Here is a 21,992-nt window from a genome sequence, read left to right as displayed (position 1 = left end):
ATCAAAGATGATTAATAACAAACCTAAATGTGAGAAATTAGCATGGAAAAAGTCCCTTGCATAAAATAGCTGCACTTACTTTAATGAGCAAAGATAAAAGTTCCCATGCTGTGCGGCGGGAAGCGAGTTGATTGATGCGCCGCATTAGGAGCTTTCCACGGGCCCCCAACGGCACGCCACAGCAGCCTTTTAAAGTAACGTCCCCCGTGTCATGCATGCAAGGAGGACTACCTCTTCTCTTGCCTTTGTACTGTCAAATCTCCAAAGTAAAACATCGGAATGTCATTTGGAAATCACTCGAATTTCAACTGCCAGCAGATATACTAATATAATAATATAGATGCATATTCGGACTGTAATTTTCGGACTATAAGTCGCGGGTTTCTTCATAGTTTGGGTGGGGGGGGCGACTTATATACATATATATGTTTTTTTCTCACTTTATGCATTTTATGGCTGGTGCGACTTATACTCCGGTGCGACTTATAGTCCGAAAATTACGGTACATGCTCCAGGTAGTAATTCAATCTTTTTTTGTCTATATAATAGTGTTAAACGTTAATTATTATTATTTTTTTTAAATACGAACAATCTACAGTCACACAGCCCCGGGAATGGTTCTGACCTGAGAAGCACAACGACCTGCTTTTCTCCTTCAACTGGCTCGGTTTAACACGATCCGATATTCTTGGCTACGTTCCCTTTGGAAAGAGCTTCTTTGTCTTGCGTCCCGCCTCACGTCCCGACAAATAAGTCCTTATTTCAAAGTGGCCACTTCCAGAAGGACAATGATAAGAGGTGCTGTCGTTTCCGCAAAAGTGACATCACCGTAATTGACAGGAGTGTGTCGGGAAGTGCAGGATAGCCACGAGGCTTGTCAGGAACGGTGGGGTGACTCGTCATTCACTGACCTCCACGTTTGTGCTCTGTTGGCTTTTATAGAGAATGCTGCGAGGCGAGTGTTAATTTTGCAAGGCGGAGAAGTTGTCAAACTAGCTTGTTGGGTAAAGGACACCAAGGATTCCTTAATGAGCTGTGTGAATAAGGGTGAGGAGAAACAAGCAAGTAGGTCTGTAGGGGTGGTTATTAAGGCCCACTTAGTCCACATAAACCTACTTGATATTTCCCTCTCACAAGTGAGCAGGCAGCAGCACACTTACCAAGAGGGAAAAAAAAAACTGCTGCTTCCTTCCTTTTAACCTTCATCCTAATTGTTGATCTATCGTGCATATTCAGTAAAGGGAGCTTCAGAGATACAAGGACAAAAGAAGCTTATCTTTTCCGTCAAACTTTGCTTTAGTCCAAATTACCTTGATCTTTTGTTTCTGCTAATGAATGCCGTGGCCCCGGTTTGCTCTCCGCGGAACCTTATTAGCGCTCCGTCATTGGTGGTTGGACAAAATGCTGAGGCGGCAAGTCGCCTCCTGTGAACCCAGCTATCAATTTGTATGAGCAGTTAGAGCGGAGGGTGCTGCCAATCAAAAGATGGCACGAGTTAACCCGACGACATTCCGGTTCTCGAGCAGATTTTAGAATCCCTATGGAAGACCGGGATTGCAAATTCTTTCGAAACTGCCAACTGTGCTAGGGATCGGTTCAGACATTTAACATTTGGTGGGTTTGATGAATTGGGTTCAGCTGAATGATATCGCAACTAAAAAAGCTACTGTTAATTAATCATCCAATGTATTATCCACTCACTGGCCATTCTAGAAATAGTAATAAATAGTAAACAATTAAACAGTGGTAGATGTTTTCTTCTACCTCTACCCAAATACGCACATTTCTCACCCACATGATATATCAAAGGTGCTTTTGAAAATCTGTTCTCAAGAAAGTCCGCCTTATCAAGTGCGGCACGTGCCAAGGGAAGAACAATGAAGTTCTCAGAGTGCAAAGATTTGGCACTGTTCCCCCATCAACGAGAGTGACGCACGGAGAAATAATGAAAATGGACATATTCAAGCGGGATATCTAAAGCCACATTTGCATGCTGGCTGTCAAGCCACTCTGCACCGTGTCCAAGGTAGAAACATTTGATCAATGGGGGCATGCGAGTTGGAAAGCAGCAACATCCGTCATAAGAATTCTCTCTCCATCCATCTGCGGGCACACGCAGCTTTGCTCTCTTTAAACACTCTGTAGGCCAGAGAAATATGTGTGCAAATGTGACAGTGATTTACAGTGCCGACTTTCTCTTTGCGACAGTGAGTGAATGCAAAAGTACACCATACTTCCTCGGTGACAAAAACAATTCATTTCAACTCGCTGTTGGGCCTTCCTTTGCATATGTATGGGGCAATCATGTGGGGGAGAATTCAAAACAAGGAAGCTATAAATCCGTGTCGTTTACGCAAAGCCTTGGTTTGGTTGAGATTTTATATATTTTTTTAAATTAAAAATGGTTTTGATCCACATTGGGTTTCTTTTGACTCCAAAGTTTGGTGTGGATTTAAAATGTGTGCCCATTTCTTCGTTCAACATCTCATTTCTCAGTGGATAATTCTAAAAGGAAAAAGTATGGACCAGTGGTTTGAAATATTGCCTCACTAAAATATCTCAAATTACCATAATTACACTGGGACACAGCCCAAATAATAATAAGCACAATAATGTGTTCTAATCTTTTAATTGCTGTGACATGAGCGGTGAATTTAATCCGTCTGTAAGACAATTGGCACATTTTTATTATTTTTTTCATCTTTAGAGCCCACATTTTAATTTCTTTCATAGATTAAGTGGCAATATTGTATCTGCAGTTGGCAACAAAGTTTGTGATAAGACACTGAAAATATTCAAATCAACACAAAGTTAGTTATCTTGATTTAAAAAGGGGTTTTATCATTTATGGATTTTGGAGGGACTAGACATCAGAAAGTGACACTGCTGTGAATGCAAAATTGTCACTTTGGGAAAAGACAAGCATCCTCAAACACCAAAAAAAAAGAAAAAGCGTGACACACTAACCGGGTAGCAGGTGGCTTTGAAAGGAGTCAAGCAGCTAACATCTCTGCTGGAGTTGAGTGACAGCAGGCGTGACATATCTCAATTCAGATCAAAGACGGCAAATGACTCCCAATATTATTCTGTAATTCTACATACCGGTGATTTTGATCAAATGTCTTCTCAGCAGTGCCTTTTATTTATCCTTAAAACAGAAGAACTTCTTTATGCAAACAATTTCAAATTGGAATTATTCCCCCCCCGCTCACCAGCACTGGATTTTAAGTTTTCGAGTTTTATTTTTCATGTCGGCGAGCAGATGTGAAGCATCCAGCTGCCAGGATGCGTCGGAACACCCCCTGACCTCACCTGTCCTCCCCGAGGGTTACCTCGCCTCGCACAAACACGCGTTCTCTATCAGCATGTATAATTTAACGGAGCAAACGTACACGAGCCAAAGGAAGACATCATGACAACAAAACCTGATTCTGTCAATGCGGCATAAAATAAACACTGTCATGTGCTAAACAAGGGTGAAGAAAGCAAAAGGAGTTTCTGATTCGGCGCCGTTGAATATGGACGTGTTTTTTCGCCTTTCCGCCTTTGTTACCCTCAGCCAGGGAAAAACAAGCCGAGCAAAGCTGTTTAAAAAATAATGAAGCCCCCGCTATGATTTTTATTCAACCTGACCGCTTACTTAGTGTCTGCCTCATTCTGACTTCATCTCTTACTGACTGTCAGCCCACAAATGCAAGATAGAATTTGTCGACCTCATTTGGATCAATTACCGGATTTGAGCATTTCTAAATCCTACAACCCAGACGGATGAATGACTGACCCACGAAATAAAAGCAGGTCGAGACGTTTGGTTAAAGTGTTTTCAGCATCGCACGTGAACAACATGAGCATCTTTTTGTATTGTTTTAATCAAAGGCTACCAGCAGGTTTCACGACACATGAGCTAAAAGCGAACAAGCGCCTCGTGCTGATAAGCACAAAAGCCCAACGCTTTTGTGTTATGTGTACCGAGGGAAGGATTTGTTTATAACAAACCTCATTCATACAGCGTAATCATTTTTTCTGTTATTATTTTTATTCCTGGTAAAGGGGATTCACTTTTTCTTTTCCCTGCTTCTGTTATTGCCCACATTATTAGAAGCAGATTTCATGGAAACAGCCTTAAAGCAAAATGATTGTATGTTTGTGTCTGTGTGTGTGAATGTGTATGTCTATGTATGTATGTACCGTATTTTCCGGACTATAAGGCGCACCTAAAAGCCTCTCAAAAGCAGACAGTGCGCCTACTTCTACTTCTTAAAATCTTTACCCCCTTCCCCGCATGCGTGTGTGTGTGTATATGTTAAGTGTACTGCTGCAAACACAGGAGTTTCCCCATTGAGGGAATAATAAAGGATTATCTTATCTTATCTTATCTTATATATGGACTAAATTCCTCAATTCAAACTGTCCCGAAGCATTGTGTAATGAAATCAAGCATAAGTGGCCTGCTGAAGACTATGAATCAAAAAGACTATGGATCATTATTTTGTGATTATAAAGTCATTTGTTGCATCTGAAGTTGAAATGAAAAAGATAAAATGGAGAATGATTTGATTTGGATTAAAAATCTGACACGATGCATTAATGGTGCGCCTTATAGTCCGGTGCGCCTTATATAATGATTACGTTTTAAAATGGCCCATTCATTGAAGGTGCGCCTTATCGTCCGGTGCGCCTTATAGTCCAGAAAATACGGTAATTGATCAAAACCATGCAGTAGTTCTGGCTTGTTGATCCAACTGCACTTTCAAGAGCAACAGGGAATATTCTCGAAAAGTGGTCTCAAAGCGGAAAGTAACACATGCCCAAGTACATCACAATCACTCTCCAAATAATGAGCTTGATAACACTTGTAGTTACCCTGACCAGTGGGGACACATTACATAATAGTCACAAGTATCACAAAATACACAAGTGTAGAGGACAGACGGGCAGTTGTTACCAATATTGTGTGTAGTTGCAGTATCGTGAGGTCTTTTTTAAAAGGGGGATTCATATTCCTCAGTGTGGACATGTCTTTGAATTCTTGTGCAAACATACCCTACACTTTGTGATTTATATTTAAATCGAATGTTTTCACAATGGTTTGGGACAATTTGTGCTCACCTCTGTCTGATCTGTCCATTTACAGGTTGCATTGCTAGTGGGCGGATTCCTGTTATATTTGGAAGAAGCATGATAGGTGAGTGGATGGTTTTTTTTTCTTCTCCTCTCTAATCTCACATGAACCATAAAATGAAATGTATGTATGCTGTTTTATCTATCCTCATGTTGCTATTTGGCATTATTATCGCTCACTGTCCGGTATTACCGTATTTCCCGGACTATAAGGCGCACCGGACTATAAGGCGCACCTTCAATGGGTGGCCCCTTTGAAAACTTTGTCCTTATATAAGGCGCACCGGACTATAAGGCGCACCATTAATGCATCGTGTCAGATTTTTAATCCAAATCAAATCATTCTCCATTTTATCAGAGCTTGGCCAACATGGCTGCATACTAATCAATGTATTACCCGAGGGATAAGTGCGCTCCCTCTCGCTAATGGCGCTGTACGTGCGCTGAAAAGATGTGCGGCACTTCACGTTACCTTCACTCCCATCAGTTGTGCGTATTATATTTGATTGCAAAACAGCGGCGGCAATTCATGGCCAATATTCTGGAGGGAAATTGAATCAGGGGACATTTTGCCTGTGTTGTTGTCACAAAATGGAGAAGCGCAAAGGTCCGTTTCAGAGCGTAGGGCGCGTTGTATGTACAGTTTGACGAAAGAGCAAAATAATCATTACCTTTCTGAGGACCTCGCCCCAATGTCACAAAGCCAGAGGAGATGAAGTTGTGAAGGTCTGCGCCGCCGCCGCCGCCGCCGCCGCCGCCACTACTCCGCACACTCTCCTTCCCATAATGACCTATTTGTACACAGATGTGGAAAGAGTTACTGAACGTACACAATGGCAGGCCTCTTTATTGAAAAAGCATTTTCACAACAAGTACAGCTCCACTTTCATCGGCCACTCCCACAGCGGCGCAGCCCTCCCTCTCTTGTTTTGCTGATTGCCCTTTTCATTTGTCATTGTGTAGGTTTATCAAATGTCATGGCCAGCAAGTGTCTGTTTAGATTTTGCAATGGAGGGGACTCGGTGTAAATATGCATGCCGCTTTTTATTTTGATGCAAAACAACTTATTTTAATTATTTTAATTCATGCACTTTAACACAAGCCTACCACCCACTGCACTCCAAAGCAAGATAATCAAATCCCCCGACACCATCAACAAACAAAAACCTATATGCTAGTCTTTACATTTTGGTTTCCCACCACCCAGCCAACAGAAATGTTCCCACCAGGCTTTAAAATGACTGTCTGCGTGCCGCTCATTGTCATTGGCGTTTGTCACCCAAGTCTCTGGTAGACAGGTCCACTACGACAGCCCTTGAATCTGAAAGATCCTTCAAAAGGAATGCCCCTCATCCCACTATGCGTGTTCTCATCTTAAGGTGAGGCCACGTGGTGTGCCTGCGGCAAAAGGGGCTACGCACTATGAATTCAATGTCCTTGCTACAAAGGAAATCACAATTTTCACCTCAACAATGCCATGAAATTGAGCATGCAGTGCTGCTCTGTGGTTTCATATAGTAATACCTCATCTGAATTCCTCACAGGACACCCAAACTGTGAGTAATTGTCTTTTTTTTTTTTTTATAAACCCTGCTGGCCCGGCCGGGGTACTGTGTGGCTGTCATTGGGGAGTTATACTGTGCAAACCCCAAGGTCAATTGAAGCGTGATGCTAATATTTTTGTCGTGGGCCGCATCGTAGTCTTAGTTTCCCCATTAAGACTGTCAACGTCTTCTATAGACATACAGTATAGGCTACACAACAAACTCAGACTAGTTGTCTCCATTTTTTTAAAACTGAAGACCATTTGTCATTTCAAAGTTGATGCAAATATTGTCTTGGCGGGCCACATAAAATGATGTGGGGGGCCCCCGGGCCTTGGGTTCGACACCTCTGCTATGACTGATTTTACTGGGTTGGAAATGCAGACGTCATGTTGACCAATATTGAGTTTTAGATCATTGACATGGAAGCCCGCCCTGCTATTATCTTCCAATGAAAGCAATGCATGAAACACACAGAGCGGGCTAAAGTTCCAGCTGTATAATAAGGGCCAATAATGAGATCTAGGAAGGGAAACAAATTAGTGGAGGTCTCCCAGGGTGCCTACACTAGTTAGTTTCCCCCGCTGGTGCAGTTGGCTTGGACAGGGGTGAATACAGCAAACAAAACACTTAAAACTGCAAGCGTGATCTTGGCCACGGAAACAATAGACAAAAAAAAATAGTGTCGTCCACTCAAAACACTCCTTCTGAAGTTTGTCGGATAAACAGACTTAGCTGTTCAAACCAGATATTCGCCTTTATCATCAACAAGGTTATTTTGGATCATTTTTTGTATTTTTACAATCCATGTACCGTAATTTTCGGACTATAAGTCGCACCACAGTATAAGTCGCACCAGCCATAAAATGCCCAAAAAAGTGAAAAAAAACATATATATAAATGTATATAAGTCGCTCCTGAGTATAAGTCGCCCCCCCACCCAAACAATGAAAAAAAAACGCGACTTATAGTCCGAAAATTACGGTATGTGTTTTGCTTGACTAGGATTGTTGCACGCGATGAAACAATATTCTGTTTTATTGTATTGGGTGTTTTTAGGCCACAAGAAAACAACTGGCTGTCACAGACAACAGCCGTTCCCCAAATCAGTCTATTAGATTAGAATTCGACTGTATTAAAGTTATCAATAAACGTCAGGTTGCTTCATTTTTGCTGCTTTATGCATCGCTCGCAAGCTTTCTTCCCTTTTCCTGACTCGTAACCAATCATTTTTACAACACAAAGTCAACCAGAGATTTTTTTTACCAATCCATGGATCGATTCAGACAAGAGAAATATGAACTACAAGCTCAGATGCTGTGGCTTAATAGAAGTGCTCTCACGAGGGCTTTGGAAATGTTTTTAACATACAAGTGATGATTATATTGGAAAGTGGGAGTCGGTGCTGTCGCCGCGGAAAGCCCGTACACAGAATTAATTGCGGGGTGGCTACAGCTACGGGTGTGGGTGTTTAAGAGTGTGTTATGATAATTACCTCCGACTGAGGAGCTTATCGTCTCACCCACGTCGGTTGTTTTGTTTCTCTCAGCACGATTGGCATGAAAGTTTGCAAAGGGGCGTAACGTAGGCCAAGGGCCAGCTAATTATAAACTCAAGGGCAAAGCCATTAAATGGAGGCCAAAATAAAAATTAATAGAGTTGATGCAGAGCCGGACTGCTCAAGTGGCCCCTTTTTTTATTGTGATGTAAAAGTAAGTGCTGGCCAGGCACCAACTCGCATTAACCTCAATTTGGAGACTCAGTCATCATATATTGATCGGCCTATCGGTCAACAACTGGAGTGCAGCAATTAGCTCAATACCATTAAATGACTTTGCGACATGTGACTCGGACCATTCAAAAGTGCAGCTGATTTTTTTTTTTCTTCTTCTGCAAAATAGGAAAACAACAAAACCAAGCTAAAGGTCATTGCGGCTGGTAAGAAATATAAAAATAAAGGTGCAAAGCTATTATCAGGTTCACTAAAAGAAAATATAGTGACCTTTAATACAGTAAGGAATGGCAAATATATATTGTTACCGCCTTAAAAGGCTTTGTGCGTAAGTTGATGAACAGTGGGAGAACCAAACCATGAGAAATGGGTTGAAAAAATACACACAGAGAGGTTTAGTTACAAAAACTGTTTGATGGCACTAAATGCCCCGGAAAGTTATGCAACAAAATCTTCAACTTTGGGTGCCATCGTTTTTCTTTAAGCCTGTTTCATAAATTTGTTTGGGGTTGTTTTTTTTGACAGTCATTTATCTTTTTCAAGCTGCACTGTTGTTTTTTTCCTTCTTCCGTACTTCACAAGTCCAGTGCTAGCAAGCTATGCATTTCATCTCTATGCTTATGAGCAAGGAAAAAGCAATTGAGGGAAACAAGGCAGAGGGGGGAGAACAAAAAAAAAAAAAAAGAAAGAGGTAAATCACCGCCTGTGGACTGCGCTAAATAAATCAACTTCACTTCAGAGAGCTGGCGGCCAAACTGCATTACTCAGAGAAGCGATTATTGTTTATTTTAACTGAAGGCAAACTCCCGTAAAGGTATCTGCTCCTCATTTTCAAGGTCTAGTCCTTGTTCTGGCTGCAGGGTGCGCAGTGTTTACACTCAGATCTAAAAAGGAATCAAAACCCCCCACAGATAATGCAGATATGTAATAGAGAAAAAAAACAACAACTAGCAGGGCTCCCAGCGATGCTATCATATTATGCTGTCTGCACAGTTTTTGCTTCTGGCGCAGTGTTGTTGTTTTTTTCCCAACACATTATGTTGATGCAAAAAAACAGAGGGAGTACAATGTCATCACAGTACTGTCATGTAAAAAAAAAGAAGTCAGCATATGCTAGCGGATGTAAACCGAGGTCTAGGTTTTGGAATAACAGCGATGTAACATTAAATATTCATAAATAGTCTATCTTACAATTAAATAAAGCTGATAATGTTGATGGAACTTAGTACTTAAACCATTGCAGGGTCAAATCAAAGTACCGTAATTTTCGGACTATAAGTCGCACCGGAGTATAAGTCGCACCAGCCATAAAATGCCCAAAAAAGTGGAAAAAAAAAACCATATATATGTATATAAGTCGCTCCTGAGTATAAGTCAATCCCCCACCCCCCCCACCCAAACTATGAAAAAAAAAAAACGCGACTTATAGTCCGGAAATTACGGTATATCAGATTGTTTGCTTGCGGACTGGCCGTAGAGCTGGAGCGAATAAGAGGAGGTGCCGAAAGATGGAACGCGGACAGCAATCTCAACAAGCAGAATGAAAAGGCTGGAAGCAGATGTCTGACAGATGGCAATGTGGCAGAAAGAGGACAAGCCTACATGACAGCCACAAAAAAAATAAAAAATATGATACGCACAATAGCGCATGTTTCTGTCCAATCCAGGGGATGTCAATTGTTGGGCCAGACCTTCATTGGCATTTACTATTGACTTTTTTGATTTACCTGCCATGCACATAATGAATAATGCCATGAAATCACACATTATTAGCGAGCCACACTGTGCCTGTGAGGTCACAACACCGCAGGGCTGCGTTACCTTGCCAGCCTGTAATTATCTACTGTTGCCGACTCCCTTTCACTCCGGTACGCTTCCCCTTGCACTCTCTTGCTCAAATGTGATGATTACAGGATGTTAACATTGGAGATTATGCAGCTGAAAGGTTGAGCACTGGAGGTGGTGCTCTTTGGGTGCATGGGGAAAAAATGCACAATATTCCTTTGAAAGTGAAAATAGGCTGCTGGAATTTGCCTCCCAGATGTATTTGGCCAAGCAGTTAGTGGATGCTTTAGTGTGTTGGAGTGGCTAAAAAGAAGAGCTCTTACCGTGGTTGGATTTGGAGGGGTGAACAGGAGTGTAGTGGTTCTTGGAGGAGGTTCTCACAGGTGTGTTGTCTTTGGACGAGCTGTTCATCGCCGCAAAGTTCTCACAGTCGTATTGAGAGATGGGGATGGGCCCCTGTTGTCTCAAAATGTCAGCAAGGGCCCTGAGAATGACCCGAAAAAAATGTTAGGTTGTAAGTTTCCCCTGCATGGAGATTTTAAAAACGAAGCAATCGTGCAGCTACTGTTATGATATGGTGAATAATTCAGGCATTTTTTTTTCAAAGTCTGTGAAGATGATGAATGGAAAGCAACATTTCATGTGTGAGCATTTCATCTAATTAGGTTGAATCGGAATGTGTTTGGACTGCGCCAGGTGCACACGGAACCCTCAAGAGGGAGCGAGGAAGAGAAGCGGAGGCAATGGCGATGAAAGAAAGTTCCAAAAAAATGTTTGTTTGCTTTTTCTGCCAGGGCTTTTAAAAGGGAAATCAAACGACTTTTGCACGGCTGCACCCTTCCCCGAAGCTCTCGTCTATTAAATACAACACTGGGGATAACCTTTTTTTGCTTTTGAAATGACTATTTCCGCTCCCCTTGTCTTCCTGTTCTTGTTTCGATGTGCAGTGGCGCGTGCATGTGGCCCGACCTTGGTACAACCCCAACATTAACACTATCCATTATTCACAGTTTTAAGAAGTGTTGAATAATGCATCATAAAAGCATGCAATGTATGTTCGCATTTGTTTCCAGATGTGGGCGCAGTTTGCAGTCCACTGGTGGATGATAACTGGCATGGAAAAGCTGCGGGAGGAATCAGGAGCCAGCTGAGGGGATCAAATGGGCCCACTTGTCATATAGGGATTGCGCACCTAGGAAGGGCTAGTGGGTGTGTAGCTTTCCCACTTGAGTCAAATACGTGGCCTATCATCGGTGGCGATGCAGCAGGATTTTCGACTGCAGCGTCAACGATCAAAGATGGCTCCGACGTTTTCAAAGAGAAGCGTCGGAGTAATGAGCGGCATTATTTCAGGCTTCCATTCCGACACACTCGGTTTAGGAGGGAACATCCGCTAATAGAATCTGATGCGCAAGGCCCATGTCATTAGGCATTCAATTACTTGACATTCATTTTGAGATTTGATTTTCATTTCATTTGGGGACATATTTATTGTTGTCTGGTATGTTTGGCCATTTTGTTTTTAAATGGGCGCATTATGGCTCCGGGGAGAAAAAATGCATACATTTACCTGGATCATTTCAGATAGAGGGACCAAATTTAAAAAGTCCTATTTTGACGTTATAGTTTCCAGTTTGAACTTATTTTTAACAGTGAAAATGTGTGCCTCAGAGATGCAACACGAAAATTACAATCACACGAGGCAATTAAAATGTTTTTGTGAAGGTGATCAATTATGAAAACACGGAAAGAAATGCGTTTTCTCCGTCCGGCCGCTCTCAAAAGGAATATCACAATGTAGTTCAAGTTCGTTTTTCTGCTTCTAATTTGCAGTGATGTCAAAACGGCATAATAAATTGTGGATTGAAATGTCAACATGCGCCCACTGTGATGGAATGCAATTGGACACCACTTCCTTACCTGTGTATATTCATTTCTTGTGGCGGCTCTGTGGCTTTGTCATAAGCAACTTTGGCAGACACTCCCATGACTATGATGAAGGCTATGATCCCACAGGTGATGTAGACCGCCGTGTTGGTCTGGTCCATGCCCTCAAAAGTCTCCCCCGTCGGCACTGGAGACGGAGCGGCCGTCTGCACCCACACCGGCGTTTGGTAGTTCTTGCAGGCTTTTTGATCCAGTCTGTCTTTCTTGTACTCGCAGCAGAAGCGCAGGTAGCAAGTCCCGCAGCAGTAGCGATGGTCCGTGTTGTTGCATTCGAACATTTTGTCATACTGCCCGCTGACGTCGTAGTAACCGAGGCAGGTGTCGTGGTTGCTGACCGGAGCGGGCTGCGGCGTCTTGGGCTGCGCGCCCACCGTCGGCGCCGCTGTGGCTTTGGGAAGCTTCCGTGTCGTCTGTTTGGGTTTTTTCCCACCCGTGGCCGCGCTCAACACGCTCAGTGGATCCAGATAAATGAGAAGTAACAGAAGGTGTCTTATCCCCATGGTGCGCGGAGCAAAAAACCCCCCACCCCAAAAAAAAAAAGACTGTGGGATTTGGAAAGGCAACTCTGATTGCGCTTTGCAGAAGATTCAGTCCTCCGTAAGTTTCGCCATGGAGTCTTCTCCTACTCGCTGAGTCTCGTGTGCAGCAGCAGCAGCAGCAGCAGGAGCAGGAGCCTTCATGCTGAATGCAAGTGTTGCCTTCAAGGGCAGATCTCAGCTGTCATTGCTCATGAAGTGAACTCAAGCTCGCTGCAGCCAGCCCATGATGATGCGAGGGGGGGTGGGGGGGGACAAGCGCATATCCACAGTCGTCACGCCTCTGGACGCCCGGACTTGGGAGCGCCCCTGATTCGCTGTCCAAGGTGCTGACGAGTGGGCTCACGTTCCTTCTGCTCAAGTCAAAGTTACACCGGAAACATAAGTCGATCTCATTTGGTATGATCAGCACGTCAGCGGCACGTCATGCATTCATTATTACATTTTTCTAGAAATGCAAGCGTCCGAGCAACTCGCTATCATTTTTTTTTACGTTCTTGCAGTCTCAAACGAACATCAACCACTTTTTGGATTTGCCTTTGGAAGTGTTTGTGGAGGAAAATACCGATAATGTCAATGATCGATCGAAATGGAGTCAAATGGATGAAAAGTATTGAATTGACTGCGATTCTATAAAGGGTGGGTGCCTACCTCTGCTTAAAAAAGACCCGCTGGGGAGTCCTTCTCTGTCTGGCTCCGTGAAAGTAAAGCGGAGCGAGCGTGCTGTGAAGCAGACTAGCTCTCTTTCTCTCTACTTGTCTCTTTTCCCTCCCCCCAGTCTCTTACATCACTGCTGTGGCGTCACAAGCCAGTCAAGTGTCGGCAAATTGGACTCGGCCAGCTCATTTAGACCCCCCACCATTGTGCGACAAAGCATCTATTCCGGCAAGCCGGCTTATTTGCATTGACACTTGGAAAGGACAGCTCGTCGGGTCCGCTGCAAAGCCGACTTTGCATCGTACCGCCGCATTTGTAATCTTCCTTGACCTTTTTCTCAAAGACGGCCGTTATTATCACTCAGCCCCACGCTTCTACGTCTACATGCATCATTTGGAGGACGACTCCGTAATTGACTCTGCTGCCAATTTAGAGCAGAGCAGAGTAGAGTAGAAAACAGTCTGTGCATATGGGTGGAGTTTTTTTTTTTTTTGAGTGGTATTTTTGTTGATAGACGCAGGTTAAAGGGGGTGTCTGCGCCATTGTGGGCGTGAACACGGCCAATTTCATTCCTAGCAAATTGAAGCGACTCGTTACGTTTCAATTCAGTCCAGGAGGGTTGTGTTAATTGCAAGGCCTCCTCGTCTAACGAGGGAGTGAATGCACGGAGAAATATTTGACAATATTAAGCTATTCCCCTCCGGCATTTCAGTTGCCCATCCCTGACAAAGCCCATGTAGGTGTTGTTTCTTCTTGACCGAATTTTCAATTATTAGTTAATCGATTAGAATGCCCACGGCGACTATCATCCTGACTTTTCTGCTTTTGTGTACATTTTTCCCTTCATCTTCTTTTTCTTTCCAGCCATGCATTGATTCCTGTAATAATATTAGGACGCGTGTCATTTTATTTATTTTAAATAAGCCGGGGGGGGGCTGATAAACAACCAAAAGGACAAACTTTGGACAGCCCCATTTTCAGTGTGAAAGAAAAGAAAAAACGGCAAGAAGAGAAAATGAGAAAAAAAAAAAGCGGTAATAAGAAGACAAAATGAAATAAAATCCAAATTCATTGATTTTGCTTATTGAGTGACATGCTGAGCAGCTAAAGAGAGTGTGATGATCTTTGTGTGTGAACAGCGATCCTGATTGAAAAGCTGAGAAGCAGTTGCTTGGTTACCACCTTTTACGACGTTATCCCCACTCCTGATGAAAAATGGAGTCATGACGGAAACGTTCTCCACCGTGAGATATAGATGTGACATCTGTATCAGGGCTGGAGTATAAAAAAAAAAAAAACATCAAATTATAGTAACAAACATACAGCAAGAAAAAAATATATACTGCTCAACAATTTGTTTTAATTTTAATTTAACAATTTTAATTTATAAGTTACAGGATCTACGAGAAGGCCATACAACCACTTTTTTTTTTTTAAATGCATAATTGTCCACAGGGTTGAGTTTGAACGTGGAATGTTGGAGATGCATTTGTGTCTGGCTCTGCGCCTTCTTTTGTGTCCAACTTTTTTCCCATTTGGCCTTCGCCCTCTCGAGTTCTCTCACTATCCCCGTGTTTTTCACCAAGCTCTTTTTCTTTCTACTTTCCGGAATCTTCTCGTTCCACCACCACCAAGTCTCTTTATCTTCTTTTGTCTGCCCAGAGGATACACCCAAGTACCTTTTTACCTGATCGCTGTTGCTATATTTATGTGTCCATCACTCTTTTTTTCCCTCCCAGCTCCTTCTTAAAGTTCTCCCAAAGTTCCTCTTTTCTCAACTTTCACTTTGTTGTGGAAGAGCCATTTTCTTCCTTCCACCTTCTTGGGGAAATCATCCGTCGTTTTGAATTGTGAGGTGCTGGCTGAGCAGCAACACTGTTTTGTCTCTTAGCAGCTGTCTTGTGTAATCCCAACTGCTGTTTGTTTCTTTCTTTTTACACCCACGTGTTATCGCTAACTATTTGTTTACTGTTAGCAAATTGGGTGAATGGATGGGGTAATTAGATTGTCTTGCAGTGATGCATTTAAAAGATAAGTTTAGTAACGTTCAAAGCGCTGCGAGAAAGTTTCCACGCTTGTGGGGCCATTAGTGCAACGTCACGGTGACCAGTTGAGCAGGATAAAGGCTTTAAAGAGAATTTGGAGCGCCTTAGAACTTTATTTTTTTTCTTTTGGCGACTCATTTTAAGCAAGCAATCATAACAAGTCATGCAGAATAAAGGCTGTGGAGACATTTTCGCCGTGCTTTTCTATTTCCATATGACGACCAGAGGAAAAAAAAAAAAGAAAAGCACCGGACCTCATCATCATTAGAGGCTAGAGGGAAAAAAAAAACCCGTCAAGCTTGTTATTATGCATATATGGGGAGAAAATACTAGTTTGCAAATGAAATGGCTTTCTATTAGTTACGTATGTGCCCAAAGAAGATAAGCATTACCTGAACGAGAGGGCAGGAAAAGACTTTGCTGTAGCAGCACTGACAAAGCAAATGAAGTGGCCGCCATTGTTCTTGACTCCTTTGGCTCTCTCTCTCTCTCTCTCTCCAGGGGCCAATCCTTTCTCCGCACATGCCGTGTTGTGCCATTAGCATGACCCAATTTCTTTTGAAAAGTGTGCTTCCCAAATTGCAGAAAGAGCTCTGACTGCTCCAAGAGCTTTTAACACAAACTGCCCCCTTGAGTTAACTATGCGTGCTGCTGAGTCCTTTCCATAAAAGTGCTTTGTCAAGAATTTCTGATAATGCTTTGTTTTTTTGGCCCTCAGGGCTACACGTTAAAGCCGGTGGCTCCGGGAAGGCAGGCGGGCTGACAAAGAAAACACGCAGCGCTTTTCTTAACATGGAAAAGGGGACAGACAAGATGAAGGAAGGATTTTTCATTCCAGTGGCAAACGTTTGTTCCTTTTTTTCATTTCCAATCTATATTTTATTTTGCTAGCTGCATCATTAAAAATGGATCTTAAAATAACAGCTGGGGTAATTGGACTTGTCAACATGCTGTCGTCTCTTCCCGTAACTGCCTTGTTTAGTCCAAATGTAGTTCCGCTTCCCGAATGTGGAACCAACAACGAGACATGTCTCTAATTTACAGCCGAAGTAAACGATTCTCTTTCAAGATCCCGGCCCGGTTGGCTTTTGATCCCTTTTTATATTCCGAGTGCAGCACGACGGAGATTATGAATGATTCTCACTGTAGTGGTTTGCTGTTGATGTGTCGTGTAAGAGTCTGGCGGATGTTACACACTTCTCCAGAATGTTCCTTGCAATGCCGTGCAATCATTGGCAGATGATGATCATCTTCTTGAATTGTGATCCCTCTTGAGAAACACTTGACAATTTCATTCTTTATGAATAGGTCATTTAACATGGCTGATGTGTGAAGACCGCTAAGAGGTTTTCGATGGGAACCGGAAAAGTCACGTGAGCATACACTAATGAACTAATTGGCACATATTTGTTCGGAACAAAAGACACTGATCCGGCCTGATATGGGGAACAATATCTTGTATTGATTCCAATTACAAACAAGTGACAGTGCTGAAATTTTTTTGTTGGAACATGTTGAGTGGCTGTACAGACATTTTATTTCATTTTTTTTTATTTTGCATTTAGTTTGACAAAGTTTATTTTTATTTATTTGATTTTGCAATTGCTACTTCACCACAGAATGTGTATGGGTTGCAAGTGAGGATGGATATCGTAAAGGTTTTCATACCAGCTATATTTTTAGGCTGGCCCCAGGAATTTTTCAATCTCTCCCCAGGACTTTGAAGCTGGAGATATTTACAGAATAGATTTGACAGCAGCAGAGATGGACATTATGGCATTTTGGAGAGTCGCTATACAATGCCTGGAGCTAAGGTGGTGGTGGTGGGGGTGTCGCCATACTTCATGCTTTGTAACAAGCAAACATGATTACAAGTGGAATGCTATGGGATTAGAATATGTATGATTTTTATTGATTTGTTGCTAGTATGGCATAATATGGTGGAAAGATCTGCTTGTGTCATTTGGACAAATGAACACTTGGACAGTACCGCAAAACAGATGAATTTGTATTCAGAAATAACCATTTGTCAACTGTTTTTGAATTGGAGTGATTCATAATTTACACCAGCTTTTGTAAGTTCAAAGTTCAAGTTGAAAGTCACTTTATTGTCAATCCCTTCATATGTCAACACACACAAAGAAACCGAAATTCCGTTTCCTCCATCCCACGGTGACGATAAACATACAAGTAGACGACACAAAATAAAAACAAGAAGGCACAAACAATAACTAATAAATAATAAATAAATAAAATGAGTGATATAAACCTTTGTAAACCTTTCACATGGTGATTTTTTTTTTTTATAGCCCACGTTTGGATCTCCTAACTTCCAAACACCTTTGCCACTTAATTGTGTTTTCTTCAAACAGCCACTATTGAAAGCGATTGCCTCGTTTCCAGTCAGAGCTTGTAAATGTAATTGAACAAGTGTTCCTTTGACTAAAGTACAGACTCTGTGATTCAAGTCTCAACAGACGGCCGAATTGATCCCGGATGTCCTTGATAAACTCACCATTTGATCGTATCTTTTCTTCTGCATTATGAAGAAGTCTGTTTTAAATTGCATCGGCTTACGACTGCACTGGAGGCTCTTTTGCACCAGAGACACACTCGCTACTCGTAGCACGTCATTATAATTACAATTTCAAATAAAAGCAGGGCCTCCATTTCCAAGTCACGACGGCAAAATACATTCAGTCTAAGCTGACATTTGCTAAACTACAGGGAAATGAACCTTCCCTGGTCGTCCCGAGGAAACCCTTCAAACATAGTTAAACGTTAATGTGCAATTATTTATCAAATGTACATTCTCTACTTCTTGATCCAGATATGATTGTGCACTTCACCCATTCCAAGTGCAGCCATCAGTTAGCACGAGGCAGTCAAAGTAAAGTGGTGCACTAGCAAAGCGAGCCCCCCCGCAAATCATGTCAATGCTTCCCAGAGGACGACTTTTCCAGATGCCATTGTTTTTTTCCTCTTCGCTGAGGCTTTAGCCGCACATTGTGGAACATATGTGTGCTCGTATGATACACTATTGCTTGGAAAAGTGGGTCACAGCTGCCTATAGGAGGCCATTTTCACAAGCTGAAAGCCTTTTTCTTGGACAAAGAAGAAATGAAAGGTGGAGCAAACTTCAGTTTCCTCTCAAATCTTATGTCCTTTCCTGTGAAATGGACAGGAACGTGGAGAAAATGCTAAGACGTACATTTTCCGAATAGGCTGTCATATGCGTTGATTCCCCTTCCTTCCTTCCTTCCTTCCTTGCTTCCTTCCTCTTTATGGGCCTTCCAAGCGGCATTTCATTTCTCTCTGATATCTTTTCTGTCTCCCAAAGATGAGGAAAGCTTGTTTCTCGTGCTGACCTTATCTATGTTGTGAGGTGAAAATCCATTTTGGAAGACTTGCATTTTCAATTTCAGCTTGGAACCTTGGGCCCCTGTACACGTCATTCTTGTGGGGCTCCTCCGTCTGGCTGCGTGCATGGCTCTGTTTGAATGGTGAAATGAAGTCAAATGTCACTAGTGATTATGTGGGATTGGTGAAATAATAGGAAGAAGCCGCTCGGATGAAACGAGAAGAAAAAGTGACTTCATGAAATGAATGGACAAGGAAACAAATTAATCGGCAACTATTTGAATGATCGAGTCATCGTTTAGGGATGTTTTTCGACCTTTTGAATTGTACAAATGATCTAATGGCAGCTTCTGGCACATATAGTATGATATTTACAGATTGATTTATTTGATTTATATTGAATTGTTTGTTTCAGTTTTCTTAACTTTTTATGACTTTTGCATTTGATGAGATCTCCAAAAAGTTTTGATAAAACTGTTCAAAGTTAAACAAGATCAGCACAAATGTCAGCATGGGGCAGCATCCACCAAATTGAGCCTCACGTGTTCTTCACCAAGCGCGACACAACGCTTCATGGAACGCTGGTCAACATTAGTACAGTATTAGTTTTCCAGCTCATTACCCGGAGTTCCTCCAATCCATGTGTCTCTCTCGAGATACATTCTGCTCTCGCCACAGAAAAAAAAAAGAAAGGATCCATCACATGAATTTAGCAACATTGTGGACAAAGGGAAAACAAACAGTGACTAATGCCTAAAGCAAAAAAGCTGTGTGTTATGGTTTGTAGGCTACTAATGAGTACTCCAGGCTCTCACTTTCTGCATCATCCATATGTGCAGGGCCGTAGGCATTGAACAAAGTGTATTTCTCATCTCTGGCGTCTATCTCGCCACTCTGGTAAATGAAATGGGCCCGAGGCTCGGCTGGATCGCGTCGCTTTCGTAAAAAGCATTATGGCGACCATCCAAGGTGGTCATGCAAACAAATAGACCGGGAGATGAGATTCACTCAAATATCGATGTTGACTATTTCTCAGAATCATCATCTCGGAAGGTATGTCACTCTAGAAGATCCGCAAAGTGTTTTTTGGCTTTATATTTGACCATTTGATAGGCTGGATAGTAACGGATAGTGATTCAAAGGCCCCCAGCTAGTGGCTACGTTTACATGAAACGCATTAACCCAAGCAATGACCTTTTTTGCGACAAGACCATCAGGCAGGCATGCGGAAGTAAAGAAAAGAAACCAAGACAAAACGACAAACAAGATATCATCACTTCGGAGATGTCATTTACACTCAATGAAGCTATAGCTCATTTTACTTGGAGCTCAGATACATATACAAATGCATTGTCCCAGCGGTATATACTAAAATGAGCTTATTTCAGCAAGACTAGAAATATGGCGTGTTATGTGTGCTATCATTCGTGATCCTTTGGGTGTTTTGATGAAAGCAGTCCTGAGATACAGTAAATGAGAACACCAGGGAATGATTTAAATCGGGCAAAAAAATGGTCTCCTTTCAAAAAAGATTTAGTTGTCGCGCCCTACAAGGGCTTTGTCATTTCATACGGCACAAGAGGCACTATTATTGTGTGCTTTGTGGCAAGCACATAAGAAATGCTTTTCATTCGGTCCCCGGATACCCTGCTACTGTTTTCAAATGTCAAGGACATTAAAAGCACCGGGTCATCCCAAATAATGTTCAACTCGTCGAAAGAGAAAACAAAGCCAGACGTTCCTCGAAAATCCCTTTCGTATTCCAGTAACAAATTTAAATCGTTGAAAATAAACAGGTAGCTCCACTTCCTTCCAGATCTGAGATCGCCATCAGTATGTAAGGGAGCGCAGCTCTGCACAGTTTGTAAGCCTCGAGGCATCGTGTTTGTCAAAGTAGATGAATGGAATGGAAAGTATCGTTATAAATGGGAGGTTCCTTTCAATCATTGCAGCTCGCTTTGAGAGATTCATATCCTGGGAAGGACTTTTATTATTTTAAATCAAAGTTCTGTTTACTTTGTTTGCTTGCCGTTACAATTGACAATATCACGACCTTGAAATTGTTCAATCAAATCTCCTGTGGCACCTATTTGTGTCGTACACTATCTAAATGTACTATCGGCTGACAGTCCCCAACGATATCCTCCATCTTGGATCAGATCGCGGAGCAAAGTGATTGAAAAAAAAATCAGGTATGGGGTAATTGAGTTGGACCTGTAACATGATAGAAGCACCTGGCACGGTCGTCCCTGGAGATGGGATTTTCTATTGACCAAAATAATGATAGAGGAGGAATATGAAAATGATTTAAGATGATGGAAGGAGCTATTTGTGGAATGACAGTAACAGCCATACCTCATTCAAGACCAATTCATCCCTCACACGGTGTCAGACTAAACCCACTTCAACTCAGACTTGGCATGTCCTACTCCTTGTCTCATATTTCATAGCGCTCGTGAGCAAACTACTCCTTGTGAATATATCACAGAGCCCAATAATAACCTGAGCCCGCAACAGTGGTAGTAATAACACCGAGCCTATGGACTGAGACAAGTCGACATTTTATAATGAGGGATAGAATCGTTCAGCTGTACAGCACCACTCTTCCTGTTCGGATCCTTAAATTACAGAAGCAAACCAAGCGTGCGCTACATTCTCACCCCTACATATCGAGGGCCGTACCTTTCTCTTAGTCGAATCTAGTCAACTTTTGATCCGCTTCGCTGAATCTGCTCGGCTCATGGGATTGGGAAAATGACTTGTTTGGAACTGTATCAATGATCCATTTCTTGGCGAGAAAAAAAAAGCGGCCTTGCGTTCCTTTATGATCAGCCCTATGGTTCAAATATGCTTGGTGACTTTGTGTGAAGTTTGAAAACTCCATTTGAAATGTCACCACACGCTGTCAAACTCAATATTGTGACTATACTTTTAAAATGAGACAAAGCGCTGATGGGTGCTGTCGTAATTGACGTGCCCAAAGCCATGAAGTGGGGAGAAAAAAAAAGATGAACTACACTTTAAAAGGAGCGGAAAAATTGCTTGCCGTAGCAGCTGGACCCAAAGTGCAGCAAAGGAAAAGAGACTTCCACTAACCAGTTAGATTAGTTGCACATCAGATGTGTGTACTGTTGTAGAATTTCGGCTGATGTCATATTTATAAATGAAATAAGACAAAAGATAAATAATAAATCCACCAAAACCGTGTTAGACCAACCACGCCACAACTTAGACCCGACTTACCTGGTCTAAAGTTTCCACTTTC

The 21,992-nt window shown here is 42.2% G+C and overlaps 1 protein-coding gene across 8 annotated transcripts in view; it reads right to left on the bottom strand.

Moving 5' to 3' along the window:
• Positions 1-12,910, bottom strand: part of LOC133143149 (protein shisa-6-like) — a 37,345-nt gene extending 24,435 nt beyond the window's left edge. For all 8 annotated transcript variants that reach the window (XM_061264933.1, XM_061264937.1, XM_061264934.1 and 5 more), the window contains exons 1-3: positions 12,103-12,910; positions 10,506-10,666; positions 5,793-5,912 (exon numbers count right to left, since the gene is read on the bottom strand). In XM_061264933.1, coding sequence (XP_061120917.1) covers positions 5,793-5,912; positions 10,506-10,666; positions 12,103-12,629 — 808 coding nt within the window. In that variant the 5' untranslated portion in view covers positions 12,630-12,910. The remainder of the gene's footprint in view (positions 1-5,792; positions 5,913-10,505; positions 10,667-12,102) is intronic.
• Positions 12,911-21,992: the final 9,082 nt, after the last annotated feature.

The sequence above is a fragment of the Syngnathus typhle genome, linkage group LG18 (genome assembly GCF_033458585.1).
Source record: "Syngnathus typhle isolate RoL2023-S1 ecotype Sweden linkage group LG18, RoL_Styp_1.0, whole genome shotgun sequence".
In the NCBI taxonomy this organism is placed as follows: Eukaryota; Metazoa; Chordata; class Actinopteri; order Syngnathiformes; family Syngnathidae; genus Syngnathus; species Syngnathus typhle.
Note: the sequence above shows the minus strand (reverse complement) of the source record. Positions and strands in the feature narration are given on the sequence as shown.